Genomic DNA, 25,813 nt, shown 5'->3' on the forward strand with positions numbered 1-25,813 from the left:
ATGAAGAAAGCAATAGCAACAAACTAAACGATCATAGTGCTAAGCTAACGGATGGGTCTTGTCCATCACATCATTCTCTAATGATGTGTTCCCGTTCATCAAATGGCAACACATGTCTATGGCTAGGAAACTTAACCATTTTTTATTAACGAGCTAGTGAAGTAGAGGCATACTAGGTACACTCTGTTTGTCTATGTATTCACACATGTATCAAGTTTCCGGTTAATACAATTCTAGCATGAATAATAAATATTTATCCTGATATAAGGAAATATAAATAACAACTTTATTATTGTCTCTAGGGCATATTTCCTTCAGATTCTTGTACTTATAATTTTTCATGTAATTAGAATAAGGTAGTAACACAGTCAATGCTTACTATCAACAACCGTAATTTTCTATGTATTGTTTCAGTGGCTTGAACCGTGCCATTTGGTCTAGATTTTGATATATTTCTTGTTCCATTACTGATATGTATATTTATGCTTGTGCTTTTGAGAGACATATAGTACTCCCTCTATAAAGAAATATAAGAGCGTTTAGGTCACTACTTAGTGATCTAAATGCTCTTATATTTCTTGTGTTTTTGAGAGACATATAGTACACCCTCTAGTGATCTAAACGCTCTTATATTTCTTTAGAAAAAGAGTAGGGGTTAGACCACTACAAGTGCAACGATTCCAACTCATGCTCACCCTGCTAAGGACCAGGCCAAAGCCCATCCCTTGTAGCTCGTTGGGTCTGGCCGGGCGTTCGGTAAGCCATGCCAGGAACAAGAAGATGGCCCAGTTCTACAAGAAGATGGTGGCTGCGACCATGAGAATGTTGAAGACAGACATGCTGGATGCCGGGATTGAAAATCCGCGCCAAGGTGTGGTTTGGCGCATCGCGGTTCCCTACACGAGATGAGCGACGCCATTTGGGTGTAAATGGCGGAGTAGAGGACGGTGCAGAGCCAGACTGGGAGGGTCCGCGGGATGCTCTTCACTTGCTCCACCTTCTTCACCGTGTGCAGCTTCCATTTCTCATGCGTTTGGCTACACGTGGCGAGCTTGGAGTTGGTGTCTTTGGTTTTGAGCACCACTTTGTCAAGGAACCCAAAACCTTTTGTGTGCGGAATATGTCCGCTCTTTGTTGCTCTTCTGCATCACCCACGAGAGCTATAGCATAGAATTAACTAGAGGACTATTGCCCCCCTCTCCCAGCCAAATTTATTTCTTTACATAAACACATAATATTTAACATTATTTGGGCCAAATTTAACATAATACACTAGATTAACACTCAACCACTCACAATGTCAAGGTTGACCATGCTAGTAGGCCATGGAGCGCATTATGAGGGTACCACACAGACGAAACAAAATATAGAAATTCTACATTAGTGGTAAAAAGGAACATGTCAGAAATGCGATTTTGAGCCCGGGTTGTGCTTACTCTCAACGACTGAAATTGTATATGCATTGTTTTGAGATAAACGAATCCAAGGACAAAGAATAAATTTTCCAATGGATTGAACCATGACATTCGGTCTAGATTTCAATATATTCCTCGTTTCATTACTGATATGTATATTTGTGCTAGACCACTACGACCACAACACCTCCAGCTCTTGCTCACCATCACCGACACCTACACCATCTAAGTTGTTGCAACAAGGTACCACCAAAGGTACAACTTGTTGATTCAGATACATCATGCGTTGTTGAGATACACATTGTTTTGATCACATCACCTATAGTGGATGTATATTCCGATAGACGCTTCGTTAGGGTACCGCAACTAGCTGGAAATCCTAGATGGGAAGCAAGGAGCAAAGTTACCCAAGTTCGGGCCCTTGCTCTGGAGGTAAAACCCTACTCCCGCATTGCATCAATTGGATTTGGGGGTGGGGGTGGGGTACATAGTACAATCTTGGGTACTTTCTCAGTTAAATCACTTTATCATTACATCATTTCTAGACATGTTGTCTCCCCCCGACAAGTTGTTGTGGAGGATGAAAATGGATTTAAAAGTTAAAGCCTTTTCCTGGCTTGTTACTAAAAACGGGGTTCTGACCAAAGATAAACTGAGTAACAAAGAGTGGACATGAAATAGGAAGTTGAGTTCCGTGACAATGAAGAGAGTAATGATCACTTCTTCTTTTCTTGCTCATTGGCTAGGTTTTTACGGAATGTTATTGGGGCTGCTTTGGGAAATTCCAAAACCCCCAAATCCGACTATAATCTCTTTAGGTGTTGCTGGACTTTTATGGACTATCTAGCTATAATCTCTTGATGTATGACAGAATTGGTTGTATAGATATATTGGCAAGGATATAGCTATAATCTCTTTAGGCGTTGCTGGACTTTTATGGACTATTTGGAAAACATGAAACAAATCTTGCTTTCAAGTATACTTCTTAATGTCCCCACTAATCTTATACTATAGAAAAGAGGATTGCAAAAAAGAAGTTGTGCATGGTGTCTAGAAGACTTGCTCAAGTGACGAGTGAAATCTTCAAGAAAGAGCATATGCTAGAGGTCTACGGTCAACGGGATATGTGTCTACCCGTGAAAATGATTTTGGGTTTTATTACTTTGTTCCACTGCTTTCTCTTGCATGGTCTATAATATACAGTCTCTGCTCTAGGTTGAGTTCAACTGTGCGTGGTTATGCTTCTATAGCTTGTAGTCACGGGATGTGAAAGGGCAATGTATCTCCCCTAGTTAAGTTTCATTTTCTTTTAGTTTTTCACCCTGGATGCATGCTCTGTAGGCTTTGGGGGTATATATATGGCCGATGATGTTTCTTCTTGTACAAGACTCTGTTTTCTTAAATGAAAATGGGGTCCAAAAGCTCCTTTGATTGAAAATTTTACACCACATGAAAACCTCTTTAATGGCAAGATTAAAAAAACAAAATTAGAATAAAGGAGGATTCCAAGGTTATTACCCACCTGAATATTGTATGGTGGAACTTTTTAGCAATGTAATATTTTTTTTAGAGAATGTCACTCTTTATTGGTCACAAAAATTCACTACAAAGAGTTTCTCGAATAAGTTACATTGCACAGGATAAAATCATAAGTAGCACACAATTGAGGAGAATGTTTTGGTGCACAAGTTTTTTAGGTGTATGTAAAAATTTGTGGCGATATGACATCGTAGGGGCTCTGGACAAGAAAACAGAGTTTCAAGAAAGGTTTAGAATTTTTGGTTTTGGAACATTGATTTTGCTTTTTGTGTCCCGAGCTCCTCCTATGTCACATTGTCATAATCTTTGCACGCCCACAGAAATTTTCCTTATTTTAATTTACTGCTCATCCAGGAGCAGATGTTCTCGTGTCCAGCTATGTATTTTCGCACATAATTGCGCTAATGTATGAGCCGTGACATTCGACAATCAATTTGACACCACAAAAGAAATCCATTCACCCCTAAAAGAAATCCATTTGGGCCTGTTTATAATTTTTACTTTCGTCAGAGGGGTTAGTGTAAGGCTTGGTTAATTTTCATTTTCGCCGGCGCGTCCCACCACCACCCACGACCAGAGCAAGAGCAACGCGGGGAGCCCAGGACAGGTGACGCGCGGCGATGGCGGCGGCTGCGGCGGCGGCGACGACGGCGGCGGGGGACGGGGAGCTGGAGTCGCTGCTCCGGAACTTCCATCGCTTCTCCCAGGTCAGTAGCCCCGCACCGCGGCATCCCACCCTACCACCGTCCCGCTCCCGCTGGTTCGCGCCTCGCTTGCACCCCGTCCGTCTCGGATTTTAGGGTTGGATCAACGCCACGTTCAGGTGCCGAAGAGCTCGAGCCGTCGCAGCAATCTCCGAACCTTCCGGGGGAACGCCAACACACATACGCTCAGGTGTTAGACGAAATGCCTACGAGATGGAGAACGCCGAATAGATTGTCTCCGACGGCATTGGGGGAATCGAGAGCATTTTGCGTCTTCGATGGTAGCAGCTTCCCTTCCCGTATGGTTGCATTTTTGGCCAATGCTGCGGATTGTGCTAGCCGATTGGTTATGCCGAGGAGCGTCTCGTCCCATTGACATGGAGAGATGCTGCTGTGCGGGGAAATTTCCACAGTAGTTCAACTCCAGCGCTCGATTCTCCGTCGAACCCACTGCAAATTATTCCTGGATTGAGATGCTATTTCAATTCCTAAGTCCCCAATAAATTCTGTGGGGCAGGAGAGACTGATTTTGCAAATTCTGCTGCTTCCAGAACTCAAGTGTTGCCACTGACTTCTAATCTAACAGTTTTCATTGCCTAAGAAAAAATGATCTGTATCCAAGTATTTATTTCCTGTGCTGTGTTGATCTTCTATTGTTTACTGGCTCTTTATTCTGAACAGGGGTATAAAGATGCACTAGCTGAGGTCCAGGCTTTAAGAGTGAGCTGCAGTTCTGAATCCAAGAAGCGTGAAGCTCTTGAGTCGCATATAACAGATCTCAAGAAAGGTTTAACTGAAATTCCAGCATTCTTCCACAATCCAGTCCAGCTTTTTTTTTTTGCTTTCCTGTTAATGTAAATCATGTGACAGGTGATAATTTCCATTGCTTGCTGAGGTTGGAAGAAGCATTGAGTTTTTTTCTGTTGCGCAGATAATGAGCGGTTAAGGAGGCTGTACACTGAAACTTTATTCAAGTTCACCAACCAGGTAGTTTGCTACTTGCTGTAATGCTATGTGCAGTTACAATGCTACGCAACTGTCTGCTTTCCAAGGCTGGTGAATTTATAATACTATAAGATGATGAAATAACTAAATTAGTTTTCATCGTCAGTCGTCAACTAGTGGATGTAGATGAAATCTGTTAAGTTGATGGTCTTAGCTCGAGACTGTTTGCTGTCCTTTACACTTGTGAGATTGAGTTCATGGGAGGACTATAATTCTTGTGGATATTCTGGTCCATTCTATTAACTTATGAATTGTACAATTTTTTTTTGACGCGTCAACGGCGGGCTTACGCCTGCCTGAACCTTTATTGCGACCGTGAAGGTGTTACAAAGTGCTCAGCATCAGAAGTACATGGGGTCAGAGGGAGAGAAAAACAGAGAAAAGGTACATAGTGCTGGAGGCTACAATCTCGCAGCTAAGAGGAACAACGTGGATGCCCAGCCACGAATTGTACAATTTGGTCTGATTGTTTTCCTGTTTGTGCTTGAAAGCTGACAATATATGAAGTTTAACTATAGGGCAAGGTACTAGGTTTTAATATGCAATAAAATCATGCCCATCAAAATATGGACTATTTCTGATATGATTGATTTTATTCAGATTAAATATCACACAGAAGCTCAAGGTCTGAAGGAAGAATTAGGAAAAGCAAATAGCAGATTGCTATCCATGGAAGAGGTAGTTAACTGCTTCCAAGCATCCAGTTAATCCATAAAATCAATCTAACATGAATCTTATATTCAAACAGGAGCATAAGAGGGAGATCGAACAACTTAAGCATGACAATGAAATGAATTGCAATGCCCTGGAGAGCAAACTCAGGTAAAGAAACGTTCCATGGGAAGTGACATATTACTGTAGCGAGAAGCTGGGGATTCAGATCAAATCATCCTGTTGATTGTTTTGTGAAAACTGAAGAGCTAACTTCCGCTGCAACCAGCTGTGCTCTTGTTCAGCAAGCTGCTGATGAGGCTGCAATAAAACAACTCAAGTTGGACCTGGGTGCTCATAAAGCTCACATCGACATGCTAGGTAGCAAGTTGGAGCAGGTCACTGCTGAAGTACATATGAAGTGTAATGCTCTAAACTTGCGTTCCGTGCTGATCCCTTGGATCATCGTCTCTTATCTCTGATAATGTAAACACCCCCTTTGCTCCTGTTACAGATAAAAACGATATCCAGGATTTGCACGATGTAATCATGGTGGAACAAGAGGAGAAAGACGACACGCAAAGGAAGCTTAAAACTGCAGAAAATGAGCGTAAGTGTAATCTGGACTGGTGGGCCAAATAAACAAGTGTTTTTGTCAACCGTGCAGATTTAAACAGTTTTGGGTTGCCCGTTCACGCTTTCTTGTGCCAGTTAACCTAACCACTTCTTGACAGCAATTTGATCTTCTTTTTTTTGATCCAGTGAGGATTCTCAAGATGAAGCATGCAGAGCAGCAAAGGGACTCCGTCTCGGTCCAGCACGTGGAGTCGCTGAAGCAGAAGGTCATGAAGCTCCGGAAGGAAAACGAGTCGCTGAAGCGGAGGCTGGCGAGCTCCGAACTCGATTGCTCATGAGAGCCGGCACCGCTCCCGCCGTCAGGTTCCGAACCCTTCGTCGCCATCAAACTCAAGTAGCTTCCCTCCCCAATCCCCATGTACAGTCACATGCACCATATCTCGCCATCAGTGATTCTCTCGTGTTGAGACGAGAAACAGTACCATATGGTCACACAATCAGGGGTTACACAGTAAGACTACTGATTACCGGATGAAATGTATGCTCTGGAATGCAGAGGAGAGCTTTTCTGCATGTATGTATAGTCCATACTGTAACATTCATGGCATTCACTGAGTAGGCCTCTTGCCCTTCATATTTTGAGAACTGGTAGAGACGACGGGGTGTTTTCTGTTCAGAGATTGATAGATGGTGATGATAAATACAGTGCATACAAGTGACTGTATATGCTGGAGTACAATGCGATCCCTCCATTGACTCCAGCCGATTTCCTCCTGCCTCTTGATGTGTTCCCTGGATCGGCGTTATGGCATCCGATATCGCAAATCGTTTTTCTGGCAGCGTTTGGTGCCTACTTCAGCATGGCTGGTTCGTTTTGCCCTGTGCTCTGGAAGCATCGAACAAGCATTCCCAATGCAATTTCTGCCACCGGGCCCAGCCCAGGCCCGTTAGCCCGACGCGGCCCGCACGAAATCCACCCCAGACGCTACAGCCTGGCACCCCTCCGCGGCGCACGGCGTGGTGTGCTGTGACGCTGTGTGCGTGATCACCCCTGCCGTTTCTGCAGCTTTTTCCCTCCCCCGCTCTCTCTCTCACCCACTTCTTCTTCCCCACGCCTCCTCCTCTCCGCCTGCTAAACCTCGGCCGCCGCGCCGTCCGGCCGTACCGGTCACAGCCCGAACCCCTCGCGAGGCGTCTCCCCGTGCTCCCGCGCCAATGTGGCCTACGTGGGACGCCCCGCGCTCTCCTGGAGACCAGCCCGTCCGCCCGCTCTTCGCCGCGCCGCCCGGCGATCGCCACGCGCGGCCCGGGCCCGCGCGCTCGTGGGCCGACCAAGCCGACGCCGACGCCGACGACGACCCCCCGCTCCCGCCGCCCCCGCCGCTCGGCTCCTCCCGCCCCGTGCGCCTCGTCGACGCCCTCGCCTCCCGCTCGGAGGACGCCGCGCAGGCCCAGGCGCAGGCGCTCCCTCCCCCTCCCTCGCTCGGCTCGTCCCGCCCCGAGCGCGTCGCCGGCCACCGCATGGACGCCGACTCGCCGCGCAGCGATGGGAGGAGCTCCAGCCCCGGAGGCGGCCAGGGCGCGCGGCGCCGCTCGCGCTCGCCACGCCAACGCGGGAAGCCGTCGCCGGAGCGCGTGCACGTGCCGCTCCCGCCACCTCCCCCCGTCGGCTCCTCCCGCCCCGTGCGCGTCACCTACCGCTTGGAGAGCGACTCGTCGCGCTCCTCCAGGAGCTCCAGCCCCGCAGAAATCATGGGCCCGCCGCGGCGGAGGTCGCCTTCGCGATCAAACGACGGGAAGAGGCGGCACCGCTCCCCGCCGAGGAGGTCGCCGTCTCCCGACCCGCCCAAGCGGCCTCGAAGGGACGATGGGGCTGGCCGACGCAGCCCACCGCGCGGCGGGAGGTGAGGCTTCGGGACTTGTGCCCTTCCGCGCCGTGCCGTTCTAAGCTAACCTCTGTGTTTCTGGGCGTGCCTGGCCGGCGCTTGGTGTAGGTACGAGCGCGGCGGAGACGGTGGCAGGTTCGCCGGGCATCGCGCTCCAGGTGAGCCGACTCTGATGAGCTTTCACGTCTTGGTCGCATGCATTTCCAACCTGATTCGCTCTGTCTCTGTCTGTGACAAGTTCGCGTGATCGGCGAAACAGAGTTTTGAGGGTTCTCGGCCTGTGGGGTGTTTTGAGATAGTGAAGCGATAGCTTGGCCTGGTCGAGACTAAGCTGTCAGACCTTGCTGATCCACCTTCACCTCGAAACATGTGGGTTTGATTTGAGGTCAATGAAAAACTTGTTTGCCATCTGTCATTCTTGTGCCCAAACACTTGTAACTATCATGTGTGATTTGGCTGTCAGTTGAGCTGCTCGCTCTTGGAGCACTCACCTACGGCCTTCGATCTCAAGCACGTGACCTGAAAGGCTTGTGAGGGTTTAAGCTTTTCTCGTGTTTGATAATCCGTATGTGGGCAATGTGATGGTGTTGTACATTTTGTCAGCTCCTCAGTCTCGTGCACTATGCCCACTATGGTGTTGTAATGCATGATGCTGTACAGTTTGTACACCATGCACAGTATCTATTTTATAACTTATAAGCTGTTCCTCAGAAAAGAATTTACAACTAAAGCTTGACTTGTGGGCTTCCTAGGTTGAACAACTGCTCCCATCAATCAAGTGTATGCTAGTTACTAGTTCATAAGCGTTTGACAAGTTGGAGTCAACATCACTAATTTTGTTAGTGCCCTTTAGGAAAAGGAAAATGGAAGACTTGTGGTGTCAGCATGATATGCTCTATTACTTCTAGGCTTACCACTAGTCTCGAACATCTACAATTCTTAGTATCAAGCATGTGAATTAATCTGTTCTACTACCAGCCTGCTTATGCAGAAGGAAACAACAGCTAGTGTTAGCACACAAGCTTCATGCGTTTTCACATCATGTATTACTTGCTTGTATTTCAGATGGGCCTAACTCTGGCTATGGTGCTTCCAGTAAGGTTCAAGATATAACCCAAAGGTATAGAAATTGTTGCCTTATAACGGATAGGTTTGATCTGCTTAGTATGTTATAATGTTAGTTCCTAAGTTCTCAAGCCATGTGTATATTGTTTATCTTTTTCTTTCTCTTGGGTTACTTCTGTTTCCATTTTGAATCCCTGATAGGCGATACTTGCACTGCATGTGACTATATATGATTCTGAATATTTTCAGAAAAGGATTAATGACGTACAAACAGTTTATCCTAGCTCTTGAAGATGATGTTTCACCAGCTGAAGCTGAGAGCAGGTAATCAACAGAATCGAACAGAAGTTTACTTTGAGCTATTGGTACTAGAACCACTTTCAGTTGAGAACCACCTAATTGACTGATTAAACCTTCGATGGTTAACAAGGTACCAAGAATACAAGACAGCATACATTACTACACAGAAACATGCCTATTTTGATCTCCATAAGGATGATACTAGGTATGTTAAAATGTTTTCATCTAGAGGTGTTAGCTTTACGCTCTCAAGGAACTAATGGTTTTTTCTTTCATTTGACTGTAATTGCAGGTTGAAAGAGAAGTACCACCCAACAAGCTTATTATCTGTTATTGAAAGGTGAAACACTTGCTACCTCTCTTTCTGAAAATAGTTTGCTTACTGTCACAAATTTTGGTACTCCGATCTGTGTTGAGTACCACCAAAAATGATTGTAACACTTCATGACTAGATGAAACAGTTGTATGTGTTATTTTTATGTATGCTTTCTACTCCCTCCGTAAACTAATATAAGAGCGTTTAGATCACTATTTTAGTGTTCTAAACACTCTTATATTAGTTTACAGAGGGAGTACTTATTTTTAGTTGAGCTTTTCTTGTTGGTAGTTGAGTTTTGCTGATCATTGGCATGTCTTATTTTGTTAACTCAGGAGGAATGAGTTTTGCAAGGCTGCAGCGAAGAGTTTAATTCTTGATTTGCGAAGTGGAACTTTGGACCTGTGAGATGCATCTCTAATCCTATCTAATTTTGTCTTATATATATTGCACAATTTTGCCAGTTTTGCTGATATCCTTATTGTCTTGGTCCAGTGGTCCTGGAATGATTGCTGATGGATCAAGCAAATCAGGGAATGTCAACTATGGAAGCTCTGGGAATGGTGAAGATTATGGCAACAAGAGAAGAAAGAATGGAAGAGGTCCCCCAAAAGAACCTGGACCACTTTCGACTGCTCCGAAAGCTCATCCAGTCAGTTCAAAGTATCGACGAATTCAAGCTGACATAGATCAAACTCTAGCTTTAGTGCGAAAGCTTGACACGGAAAAGGGTATTGTTGGAAACATTCTGTCAATTGGTGGTGATCATGGCAAGCCAGATGATGACAGATCACATGTTGGATCCGCAGGGCCTTTAGTCATTATCCGGAGCTTAACTACTGTCAAGGGCCTTGATGGTGTTGAGCTCCTTGACACTCTCCTTACCTACTTATGGCGTGTCCATGGTGTTGATTACTATGGCATGTCTGAGAGGAGAAACGCAAATGGTTTTCGTCATGTGAGAGCTGACAACAAAATTGCTGATGCGTTTAACATCAGTGCTGCTGATTGGGAGAAAAAACTGGATTCCTTCTGGCACGAAAGACTGGTGAATGGCGAGGATCCTCTAGTTGTATTGACTGCCAAGGACAAAATTGATACAGCAACTGTTGAAGCTCTGACACCTTATGTCAAGAAAATTGTGGATGAGAATTATGGCTATAAGTATGGGTGTGGAGCCATGGGGTGTGCAAAAGTTTTCCATGCTCCTGAGTTTGTTCACAAGCATCTAAAGCTCAAGCATCCTGACTTGGTCTCTGTGTTAACTTTGGGAGTCCAAGATGATATCTATTTCCAAAATTACATGAAGTATGTTTCAGTATAATCAGATTAAACTAAAGCTAAAACAATTTTCAAACGTGTTAAAAGGTGATGTTTCTCATGTAATTTCTTTTGGGTGCAGTGATCCAAATGCCCCAGGTGGAAAGCCAGTTATGCAGCAATCTGAACAAGTAAGAATCTTTGCATCATTTAGTTATTTAGTGGCCTGGTACATTTAGCTATCTATTCAGACTTTCTTGGAATACATACAAGAAATTAGGACAGGTGCTGTTCATAGATACTCCCTCCATTCCAAAATTTCTAGGTTTATCCTAAGTCAAACTTCCTTAAGTTTGATCAAGTTTATACAAAATTTTACGAGTTTGACTTAGGACAAACCTATAACTTCAAATATCTTGGAAAGGAGGAAGTAAGAAATAAAGTACTCCCTCGTCCCATAATGTAAGACATTTTTTGACACTAGTGTAGTGTCAAAAAGCGTCTTACATTATGGGACGGAGGGAGTAGCTACTTATTCCTGCATACCATTGTGTTGTCAAAATAGCAAAAGGTCAATGTAAAAGAGAAGATTGCCTCCCATGTCTGGTTACCTGAAGTTTACTTGTAACCAGTTTTTACCAGAAAATGTTAACAATTAGTTATTCGTATGGTTTATGAAGTTTACATATTACTTCCTGCAAATTTTTAATTTCTTGTATCTTGTGATAGTATTCAAGTTTCATCACAACCCCGGTGACCTTTTTGCTTGTGTTTTGCATTGCCATTTTCGCCTTCATTGAAATTGCACGCAAATCAGTAGTCATGTTTATTGAAATGATAAAGCTGCAGTGTTACAATTTTTTTATACCCCATGTCCTATATGCAGGACAGCGGCAGAATGAGAAGAATAGCAGATGAGCAGGCATTAGGCGCTTTTGATGAGCAGGGTTCAAATGCCCCACTTATCCCTGACGCCCCTCCAACACTACTAATCCCTGTGCCTGGTGCTGGGTAGGTTATGTTATGCTGATAGACTATTAATTCACTTGTTTTCTTTTTACGAAAAGGCATATGAAGTGCAGGCAGAGTGCTAACATTGGTTGCCTTGTTTTAGCCTATTGGGACCATTTGTTCCTATGCCACCAGATATGGCTGTTCAAATGATGCGAGAGCAAAGACCCCCAAGACCGAATGGTGCTCAGCGTAGGAAGAAACCTTTGATGCCTGAACCAATGATGCCCATGTATCCGCATTTTCCGCTTGATCCTCGTCCCTTGCGAAGGTCAGTGATACTCCTCTAGTTTCCTGTACTTTCTCAAGGATTAGATAAGCAAGATTCCAAAATCTTTATTGAGGTGCTTTGTGTTACATGTAACGGCTCTTTTGTTGCTATGCTGAATTTTATCTTCAGCCCTTGTATGTTTGTATACTTAACAACCGACCATTCTTCATTTAGTAGAATTTGTACTCTCTACTAGTTTGGCATCATGCATTTTTATTGAGGCTGGGGAGTTGTCATCACTCTGTTGTATTTCTCACTCTTGTGGAAGCAATTTCTTCTGTAAAAATAATATTGAATCTATTTCCACTCTGCACTTGTCCGTTCCATGAGTATCGCATAACCTGTTTTCGATCCTGCTTGCAGGTACAATGATCTTGATGCTCCTGAGGAAGAAGTCACTGCCATTGACTACAGAAGCGTGTAGGGCGTCTCCATTTACCCACTCTAATCCGCTGATGACCCACATAGCGAATGTGCTCCAGCAAATTGCTCGCTGTTGCCGTGGCAATGGCAACGACAGACAGGGAATGGGATTTTGTGAAGTCCTGGCGGACGTATGATGCCTCGTCATTTTCTGCAACACCCCCGCTCCTCAAAATAGAAGTATTTTAATGTGATTTATCGCCCGTGCTTGTTGGAATGCGCCGAATCAGAAGCTGGAAAATCAGTATGATCCATCCGACCGCTCGTATTCACAGTTGGAGTATGGAGAACTTCTATGTTTGTTTGTACTTTGTAGGCATTTGTTTGTGGTTTGTGCTGCCTCTTTGCTGATGTGGTCATTTTCTCCGACGAAAAGGTGATGATACCTAAACAGCGTCTCATATTTACATTCCGGGCTCAAACAGCCAAACGACACCGTGTGGTCAAGTATTTGCCTTTGCAAACAGCCAGGCTCCCTCCGTAAGAAAAGCATCTTTGCAGGCAAAAGGACACTTCTTCTTTGGTACAACCCCTCTAAACACAACAACGGCTGAGATCGCACCGTACCCCTTCATTAAAAAGGGTAGGATCGTCCCAGCACATAAAAAGCCGCCGCCCGCGCGACGGGGCTGTACCCGCGCGACAGGGTTGTACACCGACTACCCGTACACGCGTCCGTCCGCGTACGTACGAGGACGAGCAAAGAAAAAAAAACGACGCGACCTGTCAAGCGACGTACTCGTGGCGACGTGGAGAAAAAAAACGACGCGACCTGTAGAGCGACGTACTCGTGGCGACGTGGCGTCGGCTGGACGAAAAAAAACAAAAATAACACGACGCGACGTGTGTGGACGGGCCGTTGCGTGCCTTCTAAGCGACGGTCAAGGGCGGTTCCCGACGCGGCCGCCGGCCCGATGCGCCATTAATGCCGGCGTTAAGCCGGGCGTCGGTCACCTACCGGACGGCCTCCCCCACCCACCGACGCTTGCTTTTAAAACGCCGCTCGTCGCCCCGTCTGCCTCCCCCACTCCACTTGGCGCGCCTCGACCCGCTCACCCCACCCACCGTTTCGCTCCACCGCCGACGAGCTCCCTTTCCCGGCGGCCTCCATGGCGTCTGACGGCGGCGGTAGCTCGTGGCCGACGAGCCTGGGCACGCCGGAGACAGACGAGCTCATCCGTCTCGGGATGATGGTGCCGCCGGGCTGCCATCTGCCTCGCGCGTTCCACATCACCGCCGACGGGTACCCGACGAGGGGGCCCAACGCGACGCCGGACGAGCTCCGCCAACACGAGGGCGGACGGTGGAACATCGTCGGCCGCGCGAGATTTTGGAAGGGCAAGAACTACTGGGCCGTCGTCGCGCAGGCTCGTCGGGAGTTGCGGACGGGCGGCTCGTCGTCGGGCCCGGGCGGTACGTCGTCTGCCGCGCGTGGCTCTTCTTCCGCCCCGCGCCGGCCCTGCCGTCCCCCTCCGGCGGCCGCACCGTCTCCGAGCTCGTCCCGCCATCCGGTTCCCGCCATTGCCCGGCCCGCCTCCCCTCCCGTCGTCGAGATCCCGCCGGAGCAGTTGGCACTGCGCGAGGACGGCGACCCCGACGACTGCCCCGGCTATCTCATCGCACTGCGGGCGTCGCAGGCAGAAGCGGCGGCCGCAGAGGCGAGAAAGGCCGCCAAGCTGCAGGCCGCACTCGACGCGGCGGCGGCAGCAGAGGCCGCCGAGCTGCAGGCCACCGAGGCGAGAGAGGACGCCGAGCTGCAGGCCGCACTGGATGCGGCAGCGACCATCGAAGTGGTGCAGCCGCAGGTGGCTCCGGAGGAGGGCGACGGTGGCTACTGGGACGACGGCGACAAGAGCAGCGACGACGGCGACGGCAACGACGACGGGGGGAGATCGTGGACCTCGGCGACTCCGACGACGACGAGTAGATTAGGATTAAGTCGCTATGTTTAATTAAGTTGTCGGAGTAATCGACCACGGGTACCCCGAGGACGGCAAGACGATATTTCAAGACATCGGGGCTAGCAAAGCCCCTCAGTCTGCCTGCCGGCTGCCGACTGCGCCAACCAGCCGGCTGCCGACTACAGCCCGACCCGACACCGACAAGACACCGACGAGACAGATGTACCCGAGCACTATTCACGCGTCATCTCAGTCATCATGTATAGTGTCACTTGTCCCCTGGCACTATTTATGAAGTGACGCAGGGGACAAGCATGACACCCCACCATGCCTTGCCCATGCCACCACTTAGCTTAGATGATAAGCTAGCCACAATATATATATATGAGCATCCATCCATCCATCCGGGAAGAGACACACATGGACTCACTAACACACACACTCACGGCCACTAGCATGCCTCATATAGGCATATACCAGATCAGATGCACTTGGCACTGATCCCAGATACAGCTCCAGGAGCACTTTGTACTGTCCGATGCACATCCTAGATAGATACACTCAGACATGCAGCAGTAGGAGTATTATCTCTCCGGAGAGCTCCGAAGCTGGGTAAACCACCGCGTGCTACTCGCATACCCGCTCCCGGGCCTATCAGCAGCAGTCTTACCCACACACTAAGCCCTTGTGGCATCTGTCGACTCGCAAGCCCCCCGTGAGAAATACCACGACAGTTGGCGCCCACCGTGGGACGGTACTACTACCATGCTACCACGCTGCTGCTGGTTTCGCTGTCCGGACGGGACCATCTTCACCATCACCACCGCGGCGTCGCGCCGTCTCTTCGGTAGCGCTCGGGGACTCGACATCGACCCGCCCCCAGAGCGGCCGCGAGGGGTGGCGCGTCCTCGCCGTCGGCCTCTTCGTTACCACCGCGGCGACGCCGGCCGTTCGTCCACGCGCGCGCCGCGCCGCCTCGTTTCGGTCAGCCGTTTCCATCCACGGCCGCGCGTCTGCTCCCCTCTGAGCTGCGTGTCGTTCCTCCACTCATACACTTCTCGTGCAATGGCTAGATGCAAGCGAGATATTGCCTGCACACTTCCTGTATCATGCCAATACACTAGCCAGATAATAGCCATATACTAGTTCCAGACAAAATTCAGATACTACCCAAGTAATCCCCGTACACTTCCCAGACAATGGATGTGCACTGGCACGCCTCTGCTCGTCCGCCTGTCGCCATCAGGGGAGGCGCTCATACGCGCGGCCGCGTTGCTCGTGCCCGGCCGGACCTCTACGAGCTCCTCGAGCGCCTCCCTACTCCGTCCGTCTCTGGATCCCCCGGCGCACCCGCGCGTGCTTCGCACCGTGCCTGGCTCCGCGCGCCGTCCGCTTTGCCTCAGGCCCCGACGCGCCTGAGCCCCTGCTCCCCCTGCCGCCTCCTCCTGCGTCGCTCGCCGGCTTCCCGCCCGGCCGGCTCCGCGACCCGGTCGTCCGCGTTGCTCCCGGCCCCGCCAACCCGGCCGCCTGCCCGCTTCCCCGCAACCCGGCCTCGAGCCGGCTCTGCCCGCCAACCCGGCCGCCTGCCGGCTTCCCCGCCAACCCGGCCTCGAGCCGGCTCGGCCTCGCCGATGCACCCGGCCGCCTCGCCCCTGCCGCCTCCTCCCGCGTGGCCGACTCCCCCGCACCGCCTCCGCGGTTGCCGCTCCGTACCGCCGGGTCGCCGCGTCCGCCAGCCGGCTCCCGCGCGCCCACTGGCCGGCTCGCCGTCCCACGCCGGCTCCGCCTCCGACCCGGCCGCCGGGTTCGGCCCCGCGCGGGCTCTGCCTCCAGGAGGCCGGCTCGCCGCTTCGGCTGTCCGCTGCCGCTACACCCACGCGGTCCGGCCTCGGCTCCCCGCTCCGGGCGCGCCGGCTCGACGCACCCTGCCAGCTCCCCAGGCCTGCCGGGTCGCCGCGCCCGCCCCGCCCCGTGGCCGACTCCCTCGCCTCCGCCTCCTGGGCCACCCGCTCGCCGGCTCCGCTCCGACGAGCCGCCCCGGCCCGGCCGGCTCCGGGTGGCCGCCCCGTGCCCGGCCGCGGCGCCTCCGACTCCTGGTGGCCGCTGCTCCAGGCCGGCCCCTGCGCCCTCTCATTCTGCTGCGTGCTGGAAGCAGCGGCGAAAAGAAAAAGAGAAAAAGTTGGACCCGGCTGTGTAAAAAGGAAAAAGAAAGAAAAAAAAAAGAAGGAGATAGAGAGGCATCCAGCCGGCTGCTCGTGCAGAAGAAGGGCCGACTGCCCAACCCATCGAGAGAAAAAGAAATGTAGCCGACTGCTCAAGTCGACTTAAAAAAAATGTATCCGAAGAAAAAACGTCCGTCTATCCGTCCGCCTGCTTCGCCACTCGGACGGCTAGACGCGACTCGGCCTGCCTGCCAGCTTCAATGTCTGGCCGGCAAGAGCGCCGGCTCGGCCGCGTTCCGCTCGCCCCCTGCCGGTCAAGCCCGACCGGCCGGGACCTCCTCGAACGCCCGAATCTCGGGCGATACGTCCAGCGGGTGCGCTGACGCGCCCCCGCGAAGAAGAAGACAAGGTAGTTGCCGGAAGATCCGGCCCCGACTGCTCAGCAGTCGGCCCGAATCTCGGGGGCTACACCCAGCGGGTGCGCTGACGCGCCCCCGTGAGAGAGAAGACAAAGTAGTTGCCGGGAGATCCGGCCCGACTGCTCAGCAGTCGGCCCGAATCTCGGGGGCTACACCCAGCGGGTGCGCTGACGCACCCCGCAAGAGAGAAGACAAAGTAGTTGCCGGGAGATCCGGCCCGACTGCTCAGCAGTCGACCCGAATCTCGGGGGCTACACCCAGCGGGTGCGCTGACGCGCCCCCGCGAGAGAGAAGACAAAGTAGTTGCCGGGAGATTCGGCCCGACTGCTCAGCAGTCGGCCCGAATCTCGGGGGCTACACCCAGCGGGTGCGCTGACGCGCCCCCGCGAGGAAGAAGACAAAGTAGTTGCCGGGAGATCCGGCCCGACTGCTCAGCAGTCGGCCCGAATCTAGGGGGCTACACCCAGCGGGTGCGCTGACGCGCCCCCGCGAAGATTGCAGACAAGAGAAGAGTTTTGTCCGGCTGTCAGCAGCCGGCAGAAAAAAAAAGGACGTTGCAAGACGCCTCGCCGCCTGGCCGGTCGAGCCTGACCGGCCGGAACCCCCCTTCGAGCACCCGGGGGCTCGAAGGCTACACCCAGTGGGTGCGCCGACGCGCTCCGCGAGCGCCGAGTTGCGCCGGCTGTTTTCGACGACCGCGACTACACAAAAATCAATGTGAGCTCCTCGCCCGCATATTTTTGCATCACGCAAGCACGGATAACCCCGAGCGATGCTCGGGTGCTATCTCCGCATTTTTTTATTACAGTTGCATCACTGTTCGCCCCGGCACCAGCCAGAGTTGGCCTGGGGGCTGGCCGCTTGGCCTGAAACGTTAGTTCCCGCAGACGGCTTAGTAGCGTGCGCAGTTCCAAAGGCTCACTCTTAGTCACAGACCGCAGAGCGGCTATCCGGCTAGCAAAGGTGAATGCTGGAGGCCACCCACGTGAAAAACTTCCGGGAAGAAAAACGGTTCGGGCGACCCGGTCGTTTCTTTTATGAGTATCTACTCGGCTAAATTCGCTCCCAAAGTCTGAGTATTGTACACTACACTCCGCGGTCCACTCTTAGCCACAGACCGCAGAGCGGCTGTCCGGCAAGCGAGAGCACAAGCCAAAGAGTGGAGGGAACATGAAAAAGATTAAGGGGGTTTGGACGAAACCGAGTCGGCACCCTCCGCATAAAACTTGCAATGCTAAAACCAAACATTTGATATATCCGCATGGACTAACTTTGCCTTTTTCATGATCATTTCCATGAACACTCGCCAAAAAACCTCCGCCCAACTTTGCCAAGTTGCCCGAAGGCTTGGGGGCTACTGTCGGAGTAATCGACCACGGGTACCCCGAGGACGGCAAGACGATATTTCAAGACATCGGGGCTAGCAAAGCCCCTCAGTCTGCCTGCCGGCTGCCGACTGCGCCAACTAGCCGGCTGCCGACTGCAACCCGACCCGACACCGACAAGACACCGACGAGACGAATGTACCCGAGCACTATTCACGCGTCATCTCAGTCATCATGTATAGTGTCACTTGTCCCCTGGCACTATTTATGAAGTGATGCAGGGGACAAGCATGACACCCCACCATGCCTTGCCCATGCCACCACTTAGCTTAGATGATAAGCTAGCCACACTATATATATGAGCATCCATCCATCCATCCGGGAAGAGACACACATGGACTCACTCACACACACACTCACGGCCACTAGCATGCCTCATATAGGCATATACCAGATCAGATGCACTTGGCACTGATCCCAGATACAGCTCCAGGAGCACTTTGTACTGTCCGATGCACACCCCAGATAGATACACTCAGACATGCAGCAGTAGGAGTATTATCTCTCCGGAGAGCTCCGAAGCTGGGTAAACCACCGCGTGCTACTCGCATACCCGCTCCCGGGCCTATCAGCAGCAGTCTTACCCACACACTAAGCCCTTGTGGCATCTGTCGACTCGCAAGCCCCCCGTGAGAAATACCACGACAGTTGGCGCCCACCGTGGGACGGTACTACTACCATGCTACCACGCTGCTGCTGGTTTCACTGCCTAAAACGAAATTAGAAGAAGGAATTTCTAATTTTTTAAAAAAAATTAGTATGAAATAATTTTGAATTAAAAACCGTGTTTTAGGACTATCGAAGCCAAAAACCGTAGAAAATGCAAACAGACCCAAAATGCACATAAAATTGGCACGCATGATTCTCATGTAGATACAATGCGATAAAAAAAATTGGGCATGTTTGTAAGTTACAGAAAGAAAGGTGTTCGGTACACACATTTTCGCACCGAAACCATCGGGTTGCACACCAAGTGCCAGTGCGGTTTGCCGGAATGCACCCAACTTTTGGCAGCGTGTGTGGGGACCCGGCCGGGGACCGCACGCCAGAGATGAACGAAATCGGACTACGAACGCACGTTGCGTCACGTCCGGGCAATGTTTTGGGGGTTTTCGGTGCGAAAAATCATAGAAAATCCGTACAGCGTCGGAACGCGACAAATTTTAGCGTGCGTGCCCTCAATGGTCACTATGGCCCGTGGAAAAAAAATGAGCGACTTTGGCGGATGCGACGGAGAGACGTACGACCGAGGGTCCCCTCCACCCATACCGAAACCACCGGGTTGCACAGCAAGTGCCAGTGCGGTTTGCCGGAATACACCCAACTTTTGGCAGCGTGTGTGGGGACCCGCCCGGGGACCGCACGCTAGAGATGAACGAAATCGGACTACGAACGCATGTTGCGTCACGTCCGGGCAGTGTTTTGGGGGTTTTTGGTGCGAAAAATCATAGAAAATCCGTACAGCGTCGGAACGCGACAAATTTTGGCGTGCGTGCCCTCAATGGTTACTGTGGCTCGTGGGAAAAAATGAGCGACTTTGGCGGATGCGACGGAGAGATGTATGACCGAGGGCCCCCTCCACCCATACCGAAACCACCGGGTTGCACAGCAAATGCCAGTGCGGTTTGCCGGAATGCACCCAACTTTTGGTAGCGTGTGTGGGGACCCGCCCGGGGACCGCACGCCAGAGATGAACGAAATCAGACTACGAACGCATGTTGCGTCACGTCCGGGCAGTGTTTTTGGGGTTTTCGGTGGAGAAAATCATAGAAAATCCGTACAGCGTCGGAACGCGACAAATTTTGGCGTGCGTGCCCTCAATGGTCACTGTGGCCCATGGAAAATAATGAGCGACTTTGGCGGATGCGACGGAGAGACGTACGACCTAGGGTCCCCTCCATCCATACCGAAACCACCGGGTTGCACAACAAGTGTCAGTGCGGTTTGCCGGAATGCACCCAACTTTTGGCAGCGTGTGTGGGGACCCGCCCGGGGACGGCACGCCAGAGATGAACGAAATCGGACTACGAACGCACGTTGCGTCACGTCCGGACAGTGTTTTTGGGGTTTTCGATGCGGAAAATTATTAAAAAATCCGTACAGCGTCGGAACGCGACAAAATATCTGCACGAGCCATCCCTATCTGAGGGAATATTCCCAACAAACGCGCACGTCGCCCAATCACGTCGCGCACGTCGCCCAATCTGATCCCCGTCGCCCGCCGCCGCCTACACTGTCGTTCCCCGCCCGACAGCGTCGCGCCGCCGTCAACGCCCGTCGTCACCCCGCACTAGTCGACGTCACCACCCGCCGTCAGCGCCGGTCATCAACATCCGTCGTCACCCCGCACTAGTTAACGTCACCAGCCGCCGTCAGCGCCGGTCGTCAACGCCCGACGTCACCACCCGCCGTCAGCGCCGGTTGTGAACGCCCGCCGTCAGACGCCGCTGTCAGCCGCTGTGGTCGCCGTCGCCCGCTGTAGTCACCGTCAGGCAGGTATTTCTTTTAATATTTTCAACATTATATAACACATTAGCTGCATGCAACGTCACATAGATATTATTATATGCAGTATGGACATCGATGGTGTGATTGCATGTTCCGTAGAAAAATGGGTTAGTCTTGTTAATAAGTTAACATCAAGTCAGCGATTTACGTTTTACGAAACGGAGATGGAGGGCATGTTACGAATACCTTTGGTCAAGATGCGTGATAATTTGCTTGCGCTTATGATTCAAGGTTACAATCCTAGTAGTAAAAATTAATGGTGCAAGAGGCAGCCGGAAAAAAAGGGTTGATTTCACTGAGGCCTGATGATGTGTTCGCTATATTTGGTTTCAAGAATGAAGGAGTTGATGTTTCTAGTTTTTTGAGTATGGACCAAGGCAAAGCAATAAAAATAATTCCAGCTAGTTTTGTTAACAAGAAGAATGGTAAAATATTGATTGATGATCTTATTGACAAGATTGTGAGAAATAAAAACGCGGACGATGAATTTGTTCGGATGGCGTTTCTCGTCCTATTAGGGACTATAATTGCACCAGTGTCTGCTGAGTACATTCCGAAGAATTATTATGCACTAGTGCAAGATGTCAGGCAGATAAAAAAGTTCAACTGGAACGCATTCACTTTGCGGTTTTGTTTGTCGGAGATTGGTATGGTCTTGCAGCCCGGTCGTGTTAGGGAATGGCCACGTGGGAACCTAGCACTTCTCCAGGTATGATTTATTTTTTAAATTGAATAGTTGTATTATGTAATAATAGTGTAACACATGCTAAATGGTTGTTTGTTTGTTTTGCAGTATCTATATTGGGAGAAGGTGCAGCCAAGCACCGGTCCACAGTATGATCCTTTAGCGCTGTTGAGCCCCTTGATGAGGAATTGGAAAGAAGCGGCAGCGGAGAGAAGAGACAAGTACGACTTTCAATATGGTCATGGTGTTAGAATGGTAATACGTTAAATATATATTTTTCCATTTAAAGTCTGCAATTAATTATTAATTAAATATGATTCTATGATTCTTTATGTTGTAGATCGATGACACCATTACTGAAGAGTACCGCTTAAACAAAATTAGAATGGAACAGGCTGAAAAGAACAAGAAATCCAGTATGAGAAAGTCTAACATTACTGGAAGGAGAACAGGCGTGAGTACATCTGAGGCTTCAACTACCCAGAACCCTATTATGGATCGGATTTTGACTGAGCTGAAGCACATTCGTAAGGATATGCTTCGTATGCCGGAGCTATGCGCACAGGTACAAGTTTTCTGATTTTGCCGTTCACTATGTTTTTTGATGTGTCACATAACTAACTACAACTAATTTTTAATCACAGAGGGTCATAGAGAAATTGAACAAAAGCGATGTATTCTACAAAGCCGGTGATATTGAAAAAGAAGAAGAGAATGAGTATGGTGAAAATAGTGAAAGTAGAAACTATGGTGGGAAACCTCGTAAAGAATTTGTATATAATCCTGACGTGGAGAATTTCACCACACCGGGAAAAAAGAATGTGCAAGAGGATGATGAAGATGATATTAATGATTCTGAAGAGAAGACACCTTATTATTGCACACCTGAATATTGGGATAGTTTCAAGGGTGATAAAGAAGATCCTATCGAAGTTCCTGAGGTATCTGATGAGAAATCTGTTACATCTTTAGGAATGGATGAAATTGCATCATGTGGATCCATAAATTGTATTGGAGAAGATGAGGTACAGGAGGAGGGTGTAGGGAAACGGAAGCGGAAGGTATCAAACCTTATAAAGTCTCCTTATGTTCGAGTTATACCTACAAAGCGTGCAAAACGTTCAGCAAAAGCAAGTGAGTTTTATCATATTGTTTTCGAGCTGAACTTACTACTTATCATTGACTTATTAACATATTACCGTCATGTATTGCAGAACTATTCGAGAAAGAAGTCTTTCAAGATGAATACTATGTGATTAAAGCTAGTGTTAAGTTTGTTTGTGCTTATGAGCGGTCAGCAAAACATAGAAAGAAGGAAATATTCAATGATGGCATGCGCGAAGGTCTCAGTGCAGAGAGGGCTTCTAAGATTCTTGACCATCAATGGATAACCGGTGATGTAAGTTATTGTTGTGTTTTCTATTAGCATTCAATGCAAATTGGAATTGTTATACATCATTTAAATTATTTTCAGGTTATCAATGCTTATTCGTCATATCTATTGGGAGTTGTTGGTGACGATCGTCATATAATGCCGACCTGGCTGGTCAATTGGTTACTTGAATTTAGACCGGACACCGAGCCAGGAAAAAATGACAACGAAGTTGTGGCGAAGAAGAATGGACCCATGAATAGATGCACCGATGAGTATTTTAAAAAAGATAAGGTAAGTTCAACTGCCTTAATGTATGCATATATGGGATATAAATAATAAGAGCGTATGTGTTGACTGCATCATATTTTCGTTGTGATGCAGATTTATATTCCTCTTAATAAGGGAAATACCCACTGGGTTTCGGTTGTCATGCATCGCCCGAAGGAAGAGTTCCAGGTTCTTGATTCTTTGATGGGACCCGAACTTGACAGTGAAATTACAGAAAAAGTTAAGGAGCTGGTACGGCATAAATTTACATGAGCATATTGAAACTATCATTTAGTAACTGAACTATGTTAAATTCTTTTCGTGCTATCATGTATATGAACAGAGAAAACAACTTGGATATGACATACGTGATGCGAATGCGAGCGGTGCTGTGAATTATCCGGATGTGTCTACCTGGCCTATCAAAACGTATAATATGCCACAACAAGAAGACGTGTGAGTAAATACTTTCATATTGTTTTAATATCTATCCTCAAATGCGAACTTATGAACCGTTGTTTGTACGGACCAGCAATTCATGTGGAATATTTGTTCTTCGATGCTTTCAATATTGGAACGGTGAAAAATGGACAAGCCATTTTTCTCAGGTCTGGTTTTTATTTCAAATGCTTATATTCAATTAAATCCATTATGTAATACTATTTGAATTGTACTAATATGAAATTCTAACAGGGGTCAATTGATAAATGGAGGGACTTAATGATTGCGCAGCTTATTTTTTCGGAGAGAAATACGCTCAACGATGTGAAGGACAAAGTTACCCGGCTTGCAAAAAAGAAATAAATGTGGCAAAATTTTTGTACTAGAAAATTTTGTAGTCTCAAATAATGTTTACATTTATTTCGACTTTGATATCTTGTGACGAAGAAGACACTACTATTTTGAATATTTAAGTCGAGAATGACATTTGGATTATTATGTTGTCTTCATGCCGTTGTCTTTAAATTTGAAATCTTCATATTCATAGTTCTGCCGTCGTCAAATTGTTTGGATATAACAGTCCATGTTTTCCTGTACTGTTGAATGTTAAAAAAATGCACATGTATTTATTATGCACTTTAAAGCATTGTCGTCGTCGCTTATAACACCGACGTTCTTACTTTTCCTTTGTAAAAAAAATTGCCGACAAGTGCGCCGGCCAGTCTGACGTTAGACAGGACCGACGGCACTATCCAACAGGGAAGCGTCGAACGACGGGTAGCATAGCGGTTTAATCAAAGGCGTTCGACTGCATGTGCGCCGCCGGGTATATAAGCCGGTCGTCGCACGCTCCGTCGGGCGAGGTGGGACTAAAACTTTGCTATCGCAGCCGCCGTGCCTGCAGCGACGCGCGTGACCGCGTGGGCCGGCCCAATAACACTGTTTCGCCCGCGGCGCGAAGACGGCCCAAGTAGCATGCGGTGCGACGACGGCCCAAGTTCCACGCGGGGCGACGAGAAATGTTTAGTCCCACCTCGCCCGGCGGAGCGCGCGACGACCGGCTTATATACCCGGCGGCACATAGGCTGTCGAACTCCTCTGATTACCTCGTACTGCTGCCGCCGGCCGACGCTGCCCTGTGGGACAGTGCCGCCGGCGCACTTGTCGGGTTTTGAAAAAAATAAAAAAAAAACGACGGGGTTCTAAGCGACGGCGACCGTATTGTGCAGAAAATTAACAGTAAACAGCGACGGCACTACTGTGCAAAAATGAGCACGTCAGAAAATTAACAGTAAACAGCGACGGCACTACTGTGCAAAATGAGCACATCAAAATAAACAAAGTAAAACTCCTTCTTGCATTACATAGTCTGTCATCAAAACAAATACTTATGTCGGTATCGTAGCAAGACATCAACAAAGTAAAATAAGTTCATATAACATACTTTAACAATTATTAAAGATCACATATATAGAACATTAAAAAACTGTCTCCAATGAAAGGGTGGAGCAATCTTCCATAGCAATCCATTAAAAAACTGTCTCCAATGAAAGGGTGAACCAATCTTCCATACTCCACAATTCAAGCAAAGTTCCTACATAACAGTAAGATATGTGTTAATTCACAATAAACAAATAAATTTGGTTTGAACAATAAGATTCATAATAACATAAAAAATCATACTTAGGATTTTGAGGGCACGTGGACTTATAATGACCCGGAAGACCGCACTGTCCACATTGACGTTTGCTTTTCTCATCAAAAGCTTTAGGTCGTCCATTTTTAGTGACATCAGGACCATCCTTACCGCGGCCTTTAACATTCTGTTTTGGTGCGTCTTTGGTGTTAACTTTTGCAGGATCACGAACAAGACCATGATCTTGATTAGGATCAAATGCATCGTCGTTCATAAACTGTACCTCCGCACCAGGCTCATCCTCCTCGGTGTAATCATTATCTATTATGCCCCTCAGAGCCGCCTTCATCTTGTCGAATAAAAATGGTTTATTGCATGCTTTATGAGTTGCTTCAGCAGATAAGGTAGTCAACTCGCTGTACCTAGCTCTGTCCCCTGCACCTGCCCATCCCCACGCAAACAGATCGCTAGTGCGCTTCATGGGAAGTCCACCCCTTGCAACTTTGCTCAACCTACACAGTACTAAACACTTAGGTATCTCACGTAAGCGTAGCTGAATCAGAATGTGAAGAATATGTTTGCAAGGAAGTCCTTTGCGATACATGCTTCTGC

The 25,813-nt window shown here is 48.9% G+C and overlaps 4 protein-coding genes and 1 pseudogene across 4 annotated transcripts; all 5 read left to right on the forward strand.

The window, feature by feature from the left end:
- The first annotated feature begins 3,477 nt into the window (after positions 1–3,477).
- On the forward strand, positions 3,478–6,463 carry LOC147964208 (4/1 protein short form protein). The gene is made up of 8 exons (XM_087526786.1): positions 3,478–3,661; positions 4,340–4,445; positions 4,590–4,645; positions 5,264–5,341; positions 5,412–5,485; positions 5,604–5,737; positions 5,829–5,924; positions 6,077–6,463. The coding sequence occupies exons 1-8, from the start codon at positions 3,575–3,577 to the stop codon at positions 6,226–6,228; spliced, it is 783 nt and encodes a 260-aa protein (XP_087382912.1). The 5' UTR covers positions 3,478–3,574; the 3' UTR covers positions 6,229–6,463.
- Positions 6,464–6,686: 223 nt separating this feature from the next.
- Positions 6,687–12,813, forward strand: LOC125528735 (serrate RNA effector molecule-like). The gene is made up of 12 exons (XM_048693176.2): positions 6,687–7,794; positions 7,885–7,934; positions 8,842–8,896; positions 9,091–9,165; positions 9,272–9,346; positions 9,434–9,481; positions 9,793–9,861; positions 9,953–10,765; positions 10,860–10,908; positions 11,604–11,728; positions 11,832–11,999; positions 12,363–12,813. The coding sequence occupies exons 1-12, from the start codon at positions 7,106–7,108 to the stop codon at positions 12,421–12,423; spliced, it is 2,277 nt and encodes a 758-aa protein (XP_048549133.2). The 5' UTR covers positions 6,687–7,105; the 3' UTR covers positions 12,424–12,813.
- A 718-nt stretch (positions 12,814–13,531) lies between these two features.
- On the forward strand, positions 13,532–14,498 carry LOC147964209 (uncharacterized; annotated as a pseudogene).
- Positions 14,499–19,818: 5,320 nt separating this feature from the next.
- On the forward strand, positions 19,819–23,000 carry LOC147964210 (uncharacterized). Its single transcript, XM_087529879.1, has 6 exons — positions 19,819–21,506; positions 21,591–21,737; positions 21,823–22,047; positions 22,127–22,616; positions 22,697–22,825; positions 22,957–23,000. The coding sequence occupies exons 1-6, from the start codon at positions 21,054–21,056 to the stop codon at positions 22,998–23,000; spliced, it is 1,488 nt and encodes a 495-aa protein (XP_087386005.1). The 5' UTR covers positions 19,819–21,053.
- Positions 22,972–23,928, forward strand: LOC147964211 (uncharacterized). Its single transcript, XM_087526608.1, has 5 exons — positions 22,972–23,148; positions 23,239–23,376; positions 23,468–23,580; positions 23,657–23,732; positions 23,818–23,928. Exons 1-5 carry the CDS (start codon positions 23,014–23,016, stop codon positions 23,926–23,928), a joined length of 573 nt encoding a protein of 190 aa, XP_087382734.1. The 5' UTR covers positions 22,972–23,013.
- The last annotated feature ends 1,885 nt before the right edge of the window (positions 23,929–25,813 follow it).

Source organism: Triticum urartu, chromosome 6A (genome assembly GCF_056163025.1).
Source record: "Triticum urartu cultivar PI428250 chromosome 6A, HENAU_Tu73, whole genome shotgun sequence".
In the NCBI taxonomy this organism is placed as follows: Eukaryota; Viridiplantae; Streptophyta; class Magnoliopsida; order Poales; family Poaceae; genus Triticum; species Triticum urartu.